Source organism: Emydura macquarii, unplaced genomic scaffold, assembly GCF_026122565.2.
Source record: "Emydura macquarii macquarii isolate MOO-44397 ecotype Brisbane River unplaced genomic scaffold, CSIRO-AGI_Emac_v2 contig_2924, whole genome shotgun sequence".
NCBI lineage: Eukaryota > Metazoa > Chordata > Testudines > Chelidae > Emydura > Emydura macquarii.
The window spans coordinates 3,095,201-3,110,742 of record NW_027133061.1 but is presented as its reverse complement, the minus strand read 5'-3'; the positions used below and the strand labels follow the sequence as shown (position 1 = coordinate 3,110,742).

General features: G+C 45.9%; 1 protein-coding gene across 3 annotated transcripts; it reads right to left on the bottom strand.

Annotated features, from left to right (window-relative positions):
- Nucleotides 1–3,111: 3,111 nt before the first annotated feature.
- MRPS21 (mitochondrial ribosomal protein S21) lies at nucleotides 3,112–14,622 on the bottom strand. Of its 3 annotated transcripts, none has more exons than XM_067569602.1 (3): nucleotides 14,604–14,622; nucleotides 11,321–11,518; nucleotides 3,112–3,523 (listed from the first exon to the last, which is right to left on the bottom strand). In XM_067569602.1, exons 2-3 carry the CDS (start codon nucleotides 11,401–11,403, stop codon nucleotides 3,343–3,345), a joined length of 264 nt encoding a protein of 87 aa, XP_067425703.1. In that variant the 5' UTR covers nucleotides 11,404–11,518; nucleotides 14,604–14,622; the 3' UTR covers nucleotides 3,112–3,342. The 3 variants fall into 3 exon arrangements, with proteins under 3 accessions (XP_067425703.1, XP_067425702.1, XP_067425700.1); XM_067569601.1 differs by lacking the exon at nucleotides 14,604–14,622 and adding an exon at nucleotides 12,300–12,365; XM_067569599.1 differs by lacking the exon at nucleotides 14,604–14,622 and adding an exon at nucleotides 12,149–12,224.
- Between the last annotated feature and the right edge of the window lie 920 nt (nucleotides 14,623–15,542).

The following is a 15,542-nucleotide window of genomic DNA, read 5'->3' as shown; positions in this document are numbered from 1 at the left end:
TTTTGCTCTGTGCGAAGAAGTACTTTCCTTATGTTTTGACACCTGTTGCCTATCAATTTTATTGGGTGACCCCTTGTTTCTGTGTACTCTTAGTACTATTATCCTCCCTAAAGAGGCACTAGTGCTACTTGAAGCATTCTGAAGACCCAAGTTTAGAATGAAACCTAATACACACCCTTAAAAAGGATGCTTTTTGCCTATGATGCATAGAGAACAGGAGTTATAAAGGGCAAAAATTCCTCTCGACAAAACCATCACTGTGGCAGATTGATGAGATTGTCCATCCAAGTCAAATTCTTTTTTAAAAAGCCACTCCATATCTCACTTCTGAGCTAGATGTTAGAGAAAAATCAGAACTATGCGTTTATATAGCATTTTATCTCCAAAGCTACGCATTGATTTTTCTTATTCCCATACTCCTACGAGACAGATCAGTGTTACTAATTTTCTAAATGAGGAAACAGACACAGAAAAGTTAAGTGACTTGTCTGAAATCAAAAATCAAGTCAGTGGCAAAGCTGAGATCAGAATCCAGGAGCCCTAACTCCCAGTTGCCTGCCCTAGTCCCCAGAACCCACACTTCTTGTGTGAACAGGGTGAGAACACTATAGAATGGGGGCCTGCAACAGAACTAAAAAGCGCAGATCTGAGTGCTCCCTGATCTGGGCCAAAATGATCAGAGCAGTGTTTCTAGAGTACTTTGAGATTGTTAGTTTTGAGGTAGATGTACAACAATCAAATCTGTTCAGAGACTTTGGAGATTCCCAGAGTCGTTCACTGAGATGTTTAACTTAAAACACTGGGCTAATAATTCACTTGTTTTATCAGTAACATTCAGGAGTAGAGAGGAAAAAGGAACATGGGGATGAGAGACGGGTACCAGTGAGAGCTCCGGGACAGCACGCACAGCTCAGTACAAGGGAATCCTTTGGGTCAGGGAAGAGGTCTGGAGTGCAACCCTCCCAGATCGTGGGAAAGGAGGGGAGTGTAAAGACAGAGGACGGTGTCCTGCCCTCCCCCAGAACGTCATTTACCAACTTTGTGCGGCGCGCAGAGTGGAGACGCGCCCCCTCCCCCCCAGCACAGACGGAGGGACCCCCCCGCTCCAGCCTCCCCCAGCACAGACGGGGGGATCCCCCGCTCCGGCCTCCCCCAGCACAGACGGGGGCCCTGTCGCCTCCGCCGGAGTACGGGGAGCAGGCTGAGGACTCCCGCCTTCGCCCGGGGATGTGGGGCCGGCTGCGGGAGGTTTCCCCCGCCTTGGCCTGCGCCCAGCGGAGCCCTGCGCCGCCCGGGGGCCGGGCCACGCGCCCACGCCCCGAGTCCCGCCCCGCCCCGCCCCAGCCTGGGCTCCGCCGGGCGGCTGCCGCGGCCCGGAGCGGAACGTTAGGGCCCGCGCTCCCCACCTCACCTCAGCGCCGGCGCATCCGGCGGACCACGGACCAGCCCGGTTTAAACGTCACGCTAGCGCTCCCCGCCGCGGCGGCCTGGCAGGACTCGCGGCGATTGACGGAGACGGAACGTTAGGGCGGAAGCGGAAACAGCCCCAGTGAGGCCGCCCAGCGGCGCCCCAGGGCTCGCGGGGGGGGGGGAGGGGGAAGACGGGGTGGTCTGGGTCTCCATTAGGCCAGGAGCACCTGCACGTGATGCGGGCGCCAGTCACCTGCATCCGGCGGACCACGTGACCAAGGAGCCTCCTCCCCCACATCACAGCATTGCCCTCTTACTGGTTTATCAGGTGTCACTGACGTCACGCTAGCGCGTCACACCTCACGTGGCTGTACGTAGGTTGACCTCCTCCTGCTCCGCGCGCGGCTGCTGCCATCATCATACATTTCCTATCACAGCCCAGCTCATCTGTGGAGGTTTCCCATGCCAGTACCAATCTTGCTACACACACCCTAATATGTGATAACAGAGCTTGAAATGGAATGGCTGCAGGGAACCCCAGTATCATGGGACAACTCCGCGGGCAGGATATTACCGTTCTTCGTTCGTGCTAGCGCTGAACCCTCATGCTCTGCACCGCGGGGCGGGGCACAGGGCTCCTCTCTTATCACTAACTAATTCATGTGACTTTAGGTACGAAAGCAGGAGAATAAAAGCCTTGTTTAAAATAAATTGCTCGGGGCCCAGCAGCTCGTGCATTACCCATGAAGCACGGAGGGGCTCTTGATTTCTAGCTGCCGAATCATATTAAAAGGGATCTAAAAATACACTAAATGCTTTCCACACTGAAAGAGTGTGAGGACCTCTGAGACAGGTTCTTCGAAACAAGCCTTTTTTTTACCGAGCACTAAATTTTTCCACTGGGGGGAACCCAACTATTGACCGACTATTGTGTATTTTTATATAACAAAACACATAGTAAACTATGTTACAAGATACTACATATGTGTAAGACTGTCAGAAAAAGTATGATTATGCGAGAAACAGGCGTGATCATATTCAGGAAAGTATTTACTGAAGTGGCCAAAGGAGGGTGTGAGAACTGCATCTGCAACCTTAACGTCAACATTTCCCGACATGATTGCTTAAGAGGAACCTTAAAAAAACTGGAGAAAATTAAATGGAAACTCCATTAAAAAAAAAAAAAAATGTAAAACACAACAGAAGCAGCTTTACTCTCCCAGGACTCTGAGGATTTGTTTTTATTTTTTACTCTTATTTTAGCAATATAAAGAGGCATTGAAGTGGGTGCAGATATGTTTACACTCGCTCTAAGGCCCCTTTACAAAGTTAGAGCTGCATAAAGGGACTATAATGTAAATGAGAATAAGGCTCTGAACCTCTATCTACAGTCTTAAAAAAATCATCTGCAGATGATGTATATGAATTCCATAATCCACATCCTTTGCTTTCAATCAATGGAGAGTAAAATAAAGGGAAGGGTGAGTGAAAATACTTGCCAGCATCATCTTTATCCTGGAATAAATCAAACCTAACTCAGGTTTTCCCTATTTTTCACAAGCACTGTGAAGTAGGAAATTATAATGAGCAGCAAAAGCACTATTTAAAGGAATTGTTCATAAAGGGAAACCTAATTCTAAAATCTGAATTAATATGGTTTTCTTATGTTTGTGTTCACCCAAGTACAACAGGACACCATACTAAAATGGATACTTTATTAACAGATAGACAACATGGCAACTGCTCAGAAGCAGAGAGATGCTATGGTATGATGTCCTTCAATCGTGCTCTGGTGGAGAGGGGAGCTCAATCTCCATGGCCCATTCGGTCATTGGCCTCTCAGCTGAGACTAGTGATGAGGCGATCAAATCTGACAGTGGCTTTTTACAGAAGTCACTGGGCTGTTTCCCCTGTTACTGTAATTCTTTGGATCTAGCAGCCCAGCCAGGGGTCCTGTCGATTCTTCCTTGTTAGAAATGAAATCTTCCTGGCCATCTCTGTGTTATAAATCCGCCGGCACATCTCGTAGGCCTCCCGTTGCCTCTTGCGACATGGTTTCTCATAGTACCGGCGCCGTTTGGCTTCCTCAATGATCCCATCCACCGTCAGAATTCTAAAGAGATTAATCAGGTGTCATATTTTGCATTTTTCTAGGGCCTTACATTTGAGCACAAGAGCTTTACAAATATTCATTCATTCATTAAGTCTAAGGCACAGTGAAGTCAATTACCCACACATGAAAACAGGGAAATAGAATCTAGAAATCCTGTCTCTCAGTCCCCTGCTCTAACCATCAATCCACACTCCCTCCCAATGAATGGCACCGACAGGTGACTTCTGCATAATAGACTTTATTAAGCAGCAGAGATGATAAACCCTCCCAACAACCTCTCATTACAAATATCCCAGTTTGCAGATTCAAATTTGTCTGCAAACCTGGTGTTCTCTACACTGTTTATTTCTATAAATTATTAACATCAAAAATGTCAAGTCAGAAAACATGGTGATTTCAGTTAGAGAAATGGGCCCTATGTAATTTTCAAGTGTCCTGTATTAATCATTATTTCCTGGGGCTCATTTTGGGCTCTGTGTCCTATCTTGTGCCCCTTGGCACATTGAAACTATAAGAAGGAAAATAAAGCCCTTTAAAACTTTGTTATTAAACTATCTGATAGCTGTGGATTAGTGGAATTGTGGCAGCTTCCTCCGTTGCTATTCGACAGTGCCATACATGTGCTATTCGGCAGAGGGCAGTGCTGCAGAGAGATTAGAGAAGGCCACCTGGAAATGGAATCTGATCCAGACATCACTACAGGCAATAGAAAGACTCCCCTTGACTTCAAGGGGCTTTGGATCAGGCCTCCCAGTGTATCATCATAGAGATGAGGAACCTTTTATCCACAACGTGACACATTTTGTAAGAGAAAGGCCTTCTCAATAAGGCTGTTTACATACATGTCACTGAATGGAGGAAGTCTGTTTCAGCGGCATTCCTGTGCTATGTTATTCGCGGAAATGGTCTCAACAGCATTCCTGCTGCCAAGCTATCCGTTATAAAGAGTTGTTTCATGCATTCATGCCTTGCCTGCTGGTCAGAGGAAATCTCCTAAGCACAGGACTGTAGTGGGCTTTCTGGTATGCCATGTCAGACTACAGGCACATTTAAGAGCCTCAGATGAGGAGCAGGGTGATCCAGTGGTTGCTGAAAAGGCTTTGATGGAAAGGCTGAGTTACTGACTTCACTGGATAATCTTTAACAAGACCCTTGTATCTCAGCCAGTCCAGCTGTTAAACTGTGTAAATACAGATGCTGCATAAGAGTTCAATTCATATAAAATTGCCAGAGATCCATTTTGCCTGTGGCTTAGCACACTAACAATAACTGTAGCATAGGAAGTTCGTATCTCCTCCTTCAGGCACTAGAGGAATTTATCTGCCACAGCTGTCAGTCAAAGACAGGCTTCGATCTTGTCACATCAGACTCTGCAGCTTTTCCAAAGCAAGGTCAGGAATAGTTGCTTCCTTTGCTTTATCCTGCATACACTTGACATTGAGAGGAATTTTACAGATGAGTGAAACGGAAGCAGAAAGGAATCGGGGAAGTGACTCGCCAGACCTTCTAGCTCCCACTTCTGTGCAAAACCATCCTTCCTCCCGTCAGAGCAGTCACAGAATAAGAGAAGTAAGAGAATAACCTACTAAGCCACCCAGCCCATCTGTACACTGAGGCCCAACCACTTGTAGTCTGTGAAATCTGGTTTTAAAACATGCTAAGCAAGCAGGCTTCTACCACTTACCACAGGAGATGAATCCATAGCGTAATAGACATCACACTGGGAAGTTTTCCTTGACATTCAGCAAGGATTTTCCCTTTCTTAATTTCAAACCATTACCTCTAGTTATTCCACCTTACTTAAATCCTCTCCTTCCTGGTTAGTTCATCTTTCAACTTACACCCTATTCTCCTTTTAGCCAAACTATACTTAAGACTCCCCTATACTACAAACACTAAATTTGTTTTCTCGCTTGTGTGGATAGAAAAAGACATGTAAAGGAACCATGTTTAGACTCAGTATTTAATCAGAGTTTAATCATAGTTTCCCAACATGCATATTACAACATAGTCTCATCTACATGGGCAAGAATAAATCATGTTCTAACATTGTTCACCTAAAGCCATGTTTATACACGGCTATTTTTATAGCACAGACAGGGCCTTAATCTTTCCTCTTAAACTGATCCCTCCACCTGCTTGATCATTTATTGTTGCTCTGTATCCTTCAGGATTGAAGAAAATCAGAATGCACAATAGGGGAATTTCACTGCTACATGGAGAAAACTGCTGGTTAGCTGCCCTTTCATATAAAGTACTTGATGTGTCTACTTGTGAATGTCTTATCACTCCATACAAAGACAACAACAAAAAGCACTTCAAGGGCTAATTCAGTTAGAGCTTATACAGATTTAGCAACCTGCTGTAGTGATGCCTGACCTGCCCAGTAATATAGCGCTGTAAGGGATTTTAAAGGGACATTGTCAATTACAGTACTTTAGGTCTGCGATTTAAGTTGTATAATGAAAAGGTTTTACAAACCTATTAACAGGGTTTCAATTACATTATTTAAAAAAAATAATGAAAACTGTTTTTTGTTGAGATTTTAAAATTTCCTTTTGGTGTTGGGAACTTAAACACTACAGCAGCTCTGACAGGGCATGGAATCAGAAAATGAAACTGACCAGAAAACGTGAAATTGATTGGTTTGTTTTCATCACCCAAACAAAATGAAGTGCCAGATAAAAAAAACCCAACAGTAAAAAACAGCAACAGATAAGTTAGATTTTAAAACATCATTACTCTTGAGATAACGAAGTCTACAGTATGGCTAACATCACAAATAAAGAACTCTGCTCTTTAAAAGAACATATATTTTTTGATCTGACAGTTTCCCTGTAACAAAATTCAAACAGATTTGAATGGAAGCCCTTTTAGAGCATAAGCATTCACATGGCAGCGCACGCAGCCTGTATGTCACCAGATAACGTGTGTAAGATAAATAGTCTTGAATGGACTCAAAAACCCACCCACAGGTGCCCAGCATCCAATAAGATACAACTCAGTTGTTTCTGGTTCCCCTCCTCCTCATAAAAGAGCACCCAATCTGAAGGCAGCAAGTGTTTCTGCATCAAGCACTTGTTATGTAACATCGTGCACTTAGTTACAGTCGCACAGGCAAGGGCTAAGAGATACACATGTTCAGCTCACCAGCTGCACAGGCATTTTAAAAACGTGCTGCCCTTTGTACGGTTCTGAGCAAACACTCCTGGTGGAATTGCAGTCCAATCTATATTTAAACCAACAGCTATGATCTGCAAATCTGCTTGTCGCAGGAACAAGAGAAGAAACATAAAGCCAGACACATTGTGTGTATTGCTGTTTAAAAGGGATGCAGTCAAGAATCTCAGAGCCAGAAGCTGACCTGCAAATGTGTTTTTTAAATGAACTAATCACAGTGTTATGTGCTGAATCTGCCAACTGCAGCTGGTAATTAGGTCCCCTCTAGCCATGGTCAGCCAGCTCCAACCCAGTTATGACCTGGCATGCACCATGATGCAATAACACAGCAAAGAAGCCCAGTGCAGCATGGAGCCAGCCTATAGGGCACCATGTATATCCTGTTTGAAATACAGGGCATAGCTTTGCAAAGCTTGTTATATAAAGGGATCCTTTAGATACAGAAGTAAGTGGCTTTCCAGAGCCATACCATATTCGTAAACAACACTTATTTGACTAGGGTAATCCAGCTCCACACTTCAGCAAAGTTCTCAGTTTCACATCACCTGGGAGTGGGAGCTAGATAGAAAATCAGGACTATGGGGGAGGCTTAAACAAAATGTTTTAATATTTAGGAAGATAACCCTATAATTAATAACCTTGTACATTTTTACAGCACCTTTCAAATCAAAAGGATATGAAAGCACATCACAAACTACATGTGTACAGCACCACCAGGGATGCTGGAACAATTTGTATAGTGGGGGTGTTGAGAGCCATTGAACCAAACTGTAAACCCTGTATATGATGGAAACCACTTCAAGCCAGGGGGTGCACCCCAGGACTCCTAGTTCCAGCACCTATGAGCACCACTGAAAGGCAGCCAGCTCTGGGGTCAAGGGGGCTGACCAACGGATACACAGCATACTGCAGAGCAGTGCATAGCAAGGGAGAATGAAGGCCTTTGAAATAAAAGCAGCTGTTTTTTCTAAATGTCTTTATGAAAATGCAGAACTGATCTCAAAACCACTCCTCAGTAAATTAATTACTTGCTTTACACAACAAAAAAGAGGTTTTATGCTAAACAAAACCCCAAGTCCAAAGTCCAATCTTTTCCAAAGATAATCTCATTATCAGACAAGAAGGGAACAACACAATCAGAGGACCCTAATACCTCACAAACACACATGTAACAACGTGCAAAGAATCACAATTTTTGTAGTAACACCAGCCCTCAAACACTAGTCCAGGAGATTGAAGTACTTAATAGAAGCTAATTCAGTGTCTGAATCAATGTGACATTGAGACTGAGAGCTGACAAAGGAAAACATAGTGCCCTTCTGGATTTTAATAATGAAGCCAGTAGAGGTCAGTATAATCACAGGACTGAAGAGTCAATGTAACATTGACACACAGCATAAAACAATTCAGTCAATTACCACAGATTAGTGGATATTTGAATGAAGATACAAACACGCATGCTAGTAAAGCAAGTAGAATCCCAAAGCAAAACTATGTTAAAATATATGTGCTGGGCTTATGGGACGTTAGTAATTTAGACAAGCGTCACTACGTCTGATTCATACACTGAGCCATAGTGGAAAAGTGCCCATGATAACAAGAGATCTGGTCCCATTATTCTAGTGCGTAGTGTATATATCCATATGCCTGCAAAGAGGACCCTCAAGTACACAAAGATGGACTCATTGGAATCCCCAGAGGCAGAGTGGTGTAGTGGTAAGAGCAGAGCACTGGTTGTCAGATCATCATACTCTTCTCAACTCTGCCACAGACTCAAACTAACACATCTTAGGCAAGTCACTTCACCGCCCCCGGCCTCTGTTTCCCCATCTGTAAAATGGGGATAAACCACCTATCTCGTGGGGCAAGTAACTGTAGGGCTTAGTTAATGTTAGCTCCTCAGATGGAAAGTGCTAGAGAAGGACAAAGTGTTGTTATTATTATGCAGCATGTTACATTTGCAGACTTTGGTTAATCTACAGAAGGGAAGTAGAGTATTCACATTTTGCAGATGGAGAAACACAGATCTTGACTCACAACTAGAAAGGGAGTCCTTGTCAAAGCTAGAAATTGGTCACAGAATGCTGCCTCCTATACTTAGGCCCATTATTTATTGAGCTCTGACAATATACTTAGTAATGCACAAACACAGAAAAATTTCCTAGCAACTTATGCTCTAAATCACACACATGCTATGCCTCCTCTCTTATGGATGGAGATCTAAATACCCACACTGTCGAGTACTGTCCAATGAACTCACATTAACCTGGAAGAATCAAATGGTGGTCAGAGAAGAATAAGGGAAAGGAAGTGAAAAAGACATTAAATTCTAAACATGGTCCAGCCATGAGGCTTGACAATTTATCTTGAAATGAAAAGGCTCGGCATAAATTAATATTTCTTTCCCCAAGACAGTTTTGATCAAAGAAAAGATGAATGTTAATGTGCCACTGAACTAAGACCTCATCCAGATCTGATGAGCATTATCCTTAATGCCTTCCAGTGTCCCAAACAATGGCATCCTAGCATATGTATGCTAGACCTCATGGTAAGACATATGCCCTTTCAGAGTATCGCTCGGAATAAGAAAGCAAGTGTCACAGTCCAATAAGCAAACACTGCCCAATGATCAAGTGAGATAAAACACTTAAGCATTTTAGTTTGTTTCTGAAGAATAAGTAAAGGGTTAATAACACAGCAAGAAGTTTACTGTCCCTATACAGTGGATACCTTCGTTTCTACTACAGATACTGCAAACTGAAGGTCTGATCTTGCATTCAGTCAGTGGCAATTTGGGGTGCACACAGAATGCTGGACCACGCTGTAAGCCAGGGCTTCTCAGACTCGTTTTTGCTGGGATCCCCTTTAAAAATATTTCAGGCTATGAAGAACTCCCCCCAAAAGTGACGATCCCCTCCCCATGCCATGCCACTCTTACTTCTGTGCTGCTGCTGGGGGTAGCACTGCCTTCAGAGCTGGGCACCTGACCAGCAGCTGCTGTTCTCCGGCCACCCAGCACTGAATGAGTTGGGTTGACAGCCAGAGCCCTGGAATGCATGGGTGCTGACAGCTCACCATAATAACCTCACAACCTGCTTTATCCTTCTCTGATGCTTTCCATTTTAGGATCTCAAAGCTTCCCAACACATCTACAAGGTGGGCATTATCCTCATTTTCCCGGGGGGAAGCTGAGGTACAGAGAGAAGTGACTTTACCAAGGTTGGACAGGACAGGTTTATCCAGGTGATATATCAGCAGCAGGTTGGGAAAATGAAACCACACTTCTATTCCACAAAATCATCCTTCTTTCATATGATGTGGAAAAGGCTTAGTGGGTCATCTAGTACAGTGTTTCTCAATCTTTTTGATATCAGGGGCCGGCTTACTGCCTTTCTAAACTGACTCAGGGAGATCTCAGGGATTGGCACCAGTCCTTGGACCAGTCATTGAGAAATACTGATCTAGTACAATCCAGTGCAGGATTACTCCCTCCAGTCCAGTTTTTAGTGGATTGTCCCCTCTAGTTTTAAATGACCGAGCTTCACTCAAATCCTATAGAATGTCACAGTCCAAAATCTCGATATTAGTAAATACTTCCCAGTATGCAGCCCATGTTTTCCTTTTCTTTAAATTGTCATCCCTATTTTCTAGTTAGAATCCTTTTGTGCTGCTCTAAACAAATCCTTCCCCTCATTGCTATTTACACCCTTTAAATACATGCATGTTTTTTATGTCCCCTCTCACATGATCAGTGTGAAATAGTCATCCTTTCACAGGATTACTGGCTTTAATCTATGCTAAATGTTACCTTTTCCCCTTGAAATGCAAAGTAATACAAATTTAAATTTAGTGATTTTAATTAATGCAGTGTTGGGACATGCATTTTTATGGGACAAAATGAAAATGTTAAATAAAGACTGTGCTTGTGTTGTGCATTTCACTTAGATGATGAACCCAAATTTGCTGAACTCCATTTAATTGAAACTCAGTTATTTCCCATCAGGGTTAATGAGTTCTTCCCTCTGCTTGGGAGGTCTGCCATGCCCAGGACTAGTCACCTTCTTTCAGAGTCTGCTCTCACAGCACAATAAAGACATGACAGAACAGCTCCTCTATATCCAGACTAACTGGATCAGAGCCCTTTAAAGCCACCTAGGATTCTATTCACTACAGTTTTAAGTCAGGGAACAGAAAATGCAAACTTACCAGAGCTTGTTAAATTGCTTCTCTGATTTTTCTGTGTTCTCAGGTGTCCCCACCCCCTTCGGTCACACAGTCACTCAATGACAGAAGCAAGAATAGAATCCAGGCTCCTGACCCCCAAGCCACTGTACTAACCACTAGCCCACATATGATTAAAACTATTACTACCTCTTAGAAATCTTCCTTCCCCTAGCAGGGATTGATAATGTGATTTGCTCAAGTGTATCTTTGCTCTAATAGTATGCAAAAAAAAAATACAAATCACAACTTCTCTGAATGCAAGTAACCAGCCAGAGACACACATAACAATATTTGCCACAAACAAATAGCATGGGCCCAGAGAGGACTCACTCCACCCTTCACAGTAAAATGCAGCCACTTCTGGAGTGGAGTCCGACAGCCGTTAACATTTACCTGTTTAGTGTCCTGTAAGCAGTATCCACATTCCCATTCTGAACCATCACCGTTCTGGCTATAAATTTCAGGTGATGTGTCATTCTGGCTGTTCCTGAAGAAGCTTAAATCACAGAGCTAAAAGGTTTTCTAAGGTGTTTTTGGCTCCTGCTCAGATCACCTGATCTTTGTGGAAGTCACTGAAGTGGATGCTGAGACCTAAGGGGGAAAGAAGCCCAAAAACTTAAGCATAAGTAACAGATTTCTAAGCAGCCATTTCTTCCAATGAATGAGTATGGTGCAGAGCAATTGATTAGGATAGAAATAAAGGTACTTTCCTTTTAACCAGAACGCTTTTGCCCCTCTTAACAGCAAACTGCCGCACACCAGCAGCACTCTGCTACCAGAGGGGCCCAGCTTTCCTGCGGCCGGGCCTGGCTTGTCCTGTCCTGCGCGGATCGCGGTGTGATTTGCTATCCCTTTGGAGACCCTCTTTAAAACAAAATCTGATTTGTAAAGCCGATGCGGGAGCGGGGCTGAGTTCGAGCAGCAGCTCTCAGCAGCAAGGAGGCGTTTGAGGAAAGAGCCGCCGGGATACCCCGTGCATCCAGTGCCAAGGACCGCGCAAGGCATCGCAGCCACGGCCTTGCACGGCGGGATCCCTCTGCCCCCGGCTGGGGGGGGGGGGTGTACGTGCAGTCCCCCTACCTAGCCTCTGCCGCCCTGCCCCAGGGTTGGGGGGGTCCCGTCGCCCTACTCCGCTGCCCCCCTTCCCCAGAACTGGGGGGTGCCGTCCTCCCACTCCCCCCCCGGGGCCAGGGGTTCCGCCCCCGGCCGGGCGCTGCCTACCGTCTCCCTACCCCGCGGGCCGATCCTAGCCGGCCGGCCATCCACGCGAGCCCGGGGATCCCGAGCGGCCTCTGCCGCCAGCAGCAGCCCAGCCGCGCCCTGGTCGGTCGCCCGCCGCCCCCCGGCCCTGCGAGGCACTCACAGTACTCACCCCGCCTCAGCGCCCCGCGGCCTCGCCAGCCGCTGACCCGGAACCGGAACTCAGCGCCACCCCCCCCTCCCGTCCTGCCTGGGAAACCATGGTAACCGTTCCAGTCCCCCCCCACACTGGTAGGCAGGGGGAGTGCTGGGACCCCGGGGAGGTGTTGGGGGGCAGAGGGATATTGGGGGACCAGGGCAGGAGGTTGTGAGGGGGCAGGGCCTGGGAGGTGTTAGGGGGATCAGGGCAGGGGGAGGTGTTGGGGGGCCAGCAGGTTGGGGGGGCAGGGTCTGGGAGGTGTTAGGGGGATCAGGGCAGGGGGAGGTGTTGGGGGGCCAGCAGGCTGAGGGGGGCAGGGCCTGGGAGGTGTTAGGGGGATCAGGGCAGGGGGAGGTGTTGGGGGGCCAGCAGGCTGAGGGGGGCAGGGCCTGGGAGGTGTTAGCGAGCTGTTGGGGGGCTGGGAGAGTTGTGGGGGCTCAGGGCAGGGAGAAGCATTAGAGGGGTTGTTGTGGGACCCAAGGTTTGGGCGAGGAGCTGGAGGAGGCTGGGGCAGTGGAACACCGAGGGGGCAGGGCAGGGGTCGCAACCCATAACAACGCTATGCCGAACAACAGCCCAGCCCCCTTCCCATTTGAGGAACAGGAACCGCAGACCCCATAATTTTTGTTTCTGGAGGCAAGCAGCAGAGATATTGTCACCTCACCTGATGGCTCCAGGCATTCAGAAATCATGAACCAGGCCCCCAAAAGCATAAGATTGGCTAAAAAAAATCATGATGGTGGTTTTTGTTTGTTTTGTTTTAATAATAACTTTGGGGTTCTCTTTATTTGCCTTCTGGCTGTTGAGCCTTTACAGTGCGCTCTGATCACGTCTTCAAGCTTTTATTCTCAATTGCAAGGCCTAGAAACTTACTTTTATTCAGATGAAAGCTGAGATTCTCACCTCATCACATGACTGCAGGAGCTGGGGCTTTAAGAAAAATACCAAATATTGCTACTCACAAGAAAATCATCAACATTGGGCTATAGTAACCATCCCAGTACCTCAGTGTGAGGAAAGGGGATGTTGTTGGCACTTGGTGTGGGGCTACTGGATTAGGCAGTTACCATGTTTTCAGGGAAGACCTCCATTTATTTTCCCAGGACCTTGTGAATTGCACATGTGCCCAGAATCAAGTCGGGGGTGGGATCCTGGGAAAGCCTTGTGTTGCACATAAGCAGGGCCACAGAGGTTGAAGAGAAAGCCCAAAATGTGTCTGTTTAAATAAAACCTTTATGAGAAAGCTTCAAAAGGCTGAGTTCTTGCATAGCAGGAGAGGGTACATTTGCATACACCTTCCTCTAGAAATTTCCTGGGAAACACTCTTAACTCTGTTTGCCCCCAAAGTTCATCCTTGTCTTGCATTTTGTTTCATATCGGCCTTTAAAACTCATAACGCTGCTCAGGGTTTACATTGGCCATATCTCCCCCTAGAGAAGTTCCAATCCCACAATATTACATAAACTTTGCATTTATAATACAATGGACTCCAAAGCTATTTAAACTCAATTCACCCCCACACCCAGCCACTGAAGTCCTCTGGAACAAGTACAACATGCTGGGCAAGTTACCTATACACCATCTCACCAGTGGGTGTCACCTACACCTTGGAAACCCCATTGCTAGTGGAGAGAAGGCAGTTCAATCTCTATTCATTCCTTGGTCTAACTAAGCACATTCTGCAATAGCTATTCCAGTCAATTTCTGTGTGTCGACAAGCCCTTACACATTTTAAATGTAATCACAATAAAGGATGTCGCTATTTCTCTCCCACACCCCTTGCCCCCAGTCAGCCTTCACAGAGTTTGGCACAGATTTCAACCTGCCTGCCTAGCCTTATCAAATGCTTGGGAGCAAATCGGAGCCTTGTAGCACATCCAGGAGGTTAACAAGCCCAGGATCAGATGGACTGGGGCAAGGAGAGAGTTCCCTTCACAGAGGTAACTCTGGCAGCAGCCTCTTTCCAGTTTAAACCAAGGAGACCTCACCTCCGGCCACCAATCACAATAGCAGTTGGATCACACAAGGAGAGAGGCAGCCTGTCAAGTGGGGAAGCCCTAAATCATTTGGGACTCCATTCTCCAATCCCCACCTCATTAAAAGTGTTGGGGGATCCTCAGGAAGGTTCCTAGTTTGGGTTCAGATCAACACCCTATTCTTCAGGTGATCCAAAACCTCGTGTCAGCAAAATTGGGCTAGAAATCTCTAAGACATCAGTCTCATTAGATTTCTGGAATCTGCAGGAACCAGGGATACCCTGAAAACAAACTTTCTTACCATATGCTGGTGCTTCAGTGTCCCATCACGGTCCAGCCCACACTGGGGCTCAGGAATGAATAACAACAAGGAAAAGATTAATCAAACATTTCAGGACCTTCCAACAATACTCATTTGAAAAGCAGTGACTTCAATGGGCTTGAAGGCTGTAGGCTCCAATATTCCCTGCTGCTGCGTGCAGACAAATCTCTGAGGCCATGGGGTTGTGCATGAAGCAGGGGTTTGCCAGCACAGAGCAGCTTCCAGGATCCTGGCCTTAGTTATTAAAACTTAAGCGAGCCTTAAACGTGCATCTGTTTGTTGCTGAGAGGGCAGGAAAGGGAAAGGAGCAGGCCAGGGAGGGCAAAGTTTTTTGTCACATCTCCTGCTGGCTCTCAGATTCACGCCGAGTCTGATCAATATCACTTTAAGACTATAGCGGCTTTTCAATTACAAACCCATTGTCATTGTGGGAGATTACACGTGCGGTGTATAAATTCCATAAGGCCTGAAGCTTGACATCCAGGTTCTCCCAGGTAAATGTTACTGGGGTGTTTTGTTGTTTGTTTTTTTTTAAACAAAAATTGAATAGAGATGATGGTGGCAGTCAGGGAATGGGTCTGAGATGAGGAGCAGAAGCCAGGATTCTGAAGTGCTGTTCTTGGCTCTACCAATGACTTGGTCTGTGACCTGGGCCAAATCACTTCACCGCCCTCCGTCTCAGTTCTCCCCCCTGTGTAAGACGGAGAAGGTAACATTTCCCAGATTGGTAGTAGAGATGGTTAGGATTAAAGTTGTTCATGCTTGCAAAGTACTCCAGAAAGGCAACATACTAAGTATTATTATTACCAGGTCAGTAATCTATGGACTAAAATGGGTTTGCACAGCACACAAATTAGAATGGCTCCCTGGGAGGCATTCTACTCTATTGGGTTAAAATCCACATTTTAAAAAGCGCCT

Excerpts from the sequence above, each read along its gene's own strand:
- MRPS21 (XM_067569602.1), bottom strand. The coding sequence starts at position 11,403 with ATGACACATCACCTGAAATTTATAGCCAGAACGGTGATGGTTCAGAAT. Across the intron at positions 3,524-11,320 it reads GCTTACAGGACACTAAACAG|AATTCTGACGGTGGATGGGA; the intron begins GTAAATGTTAAC and ends TAATCTCTTTAG.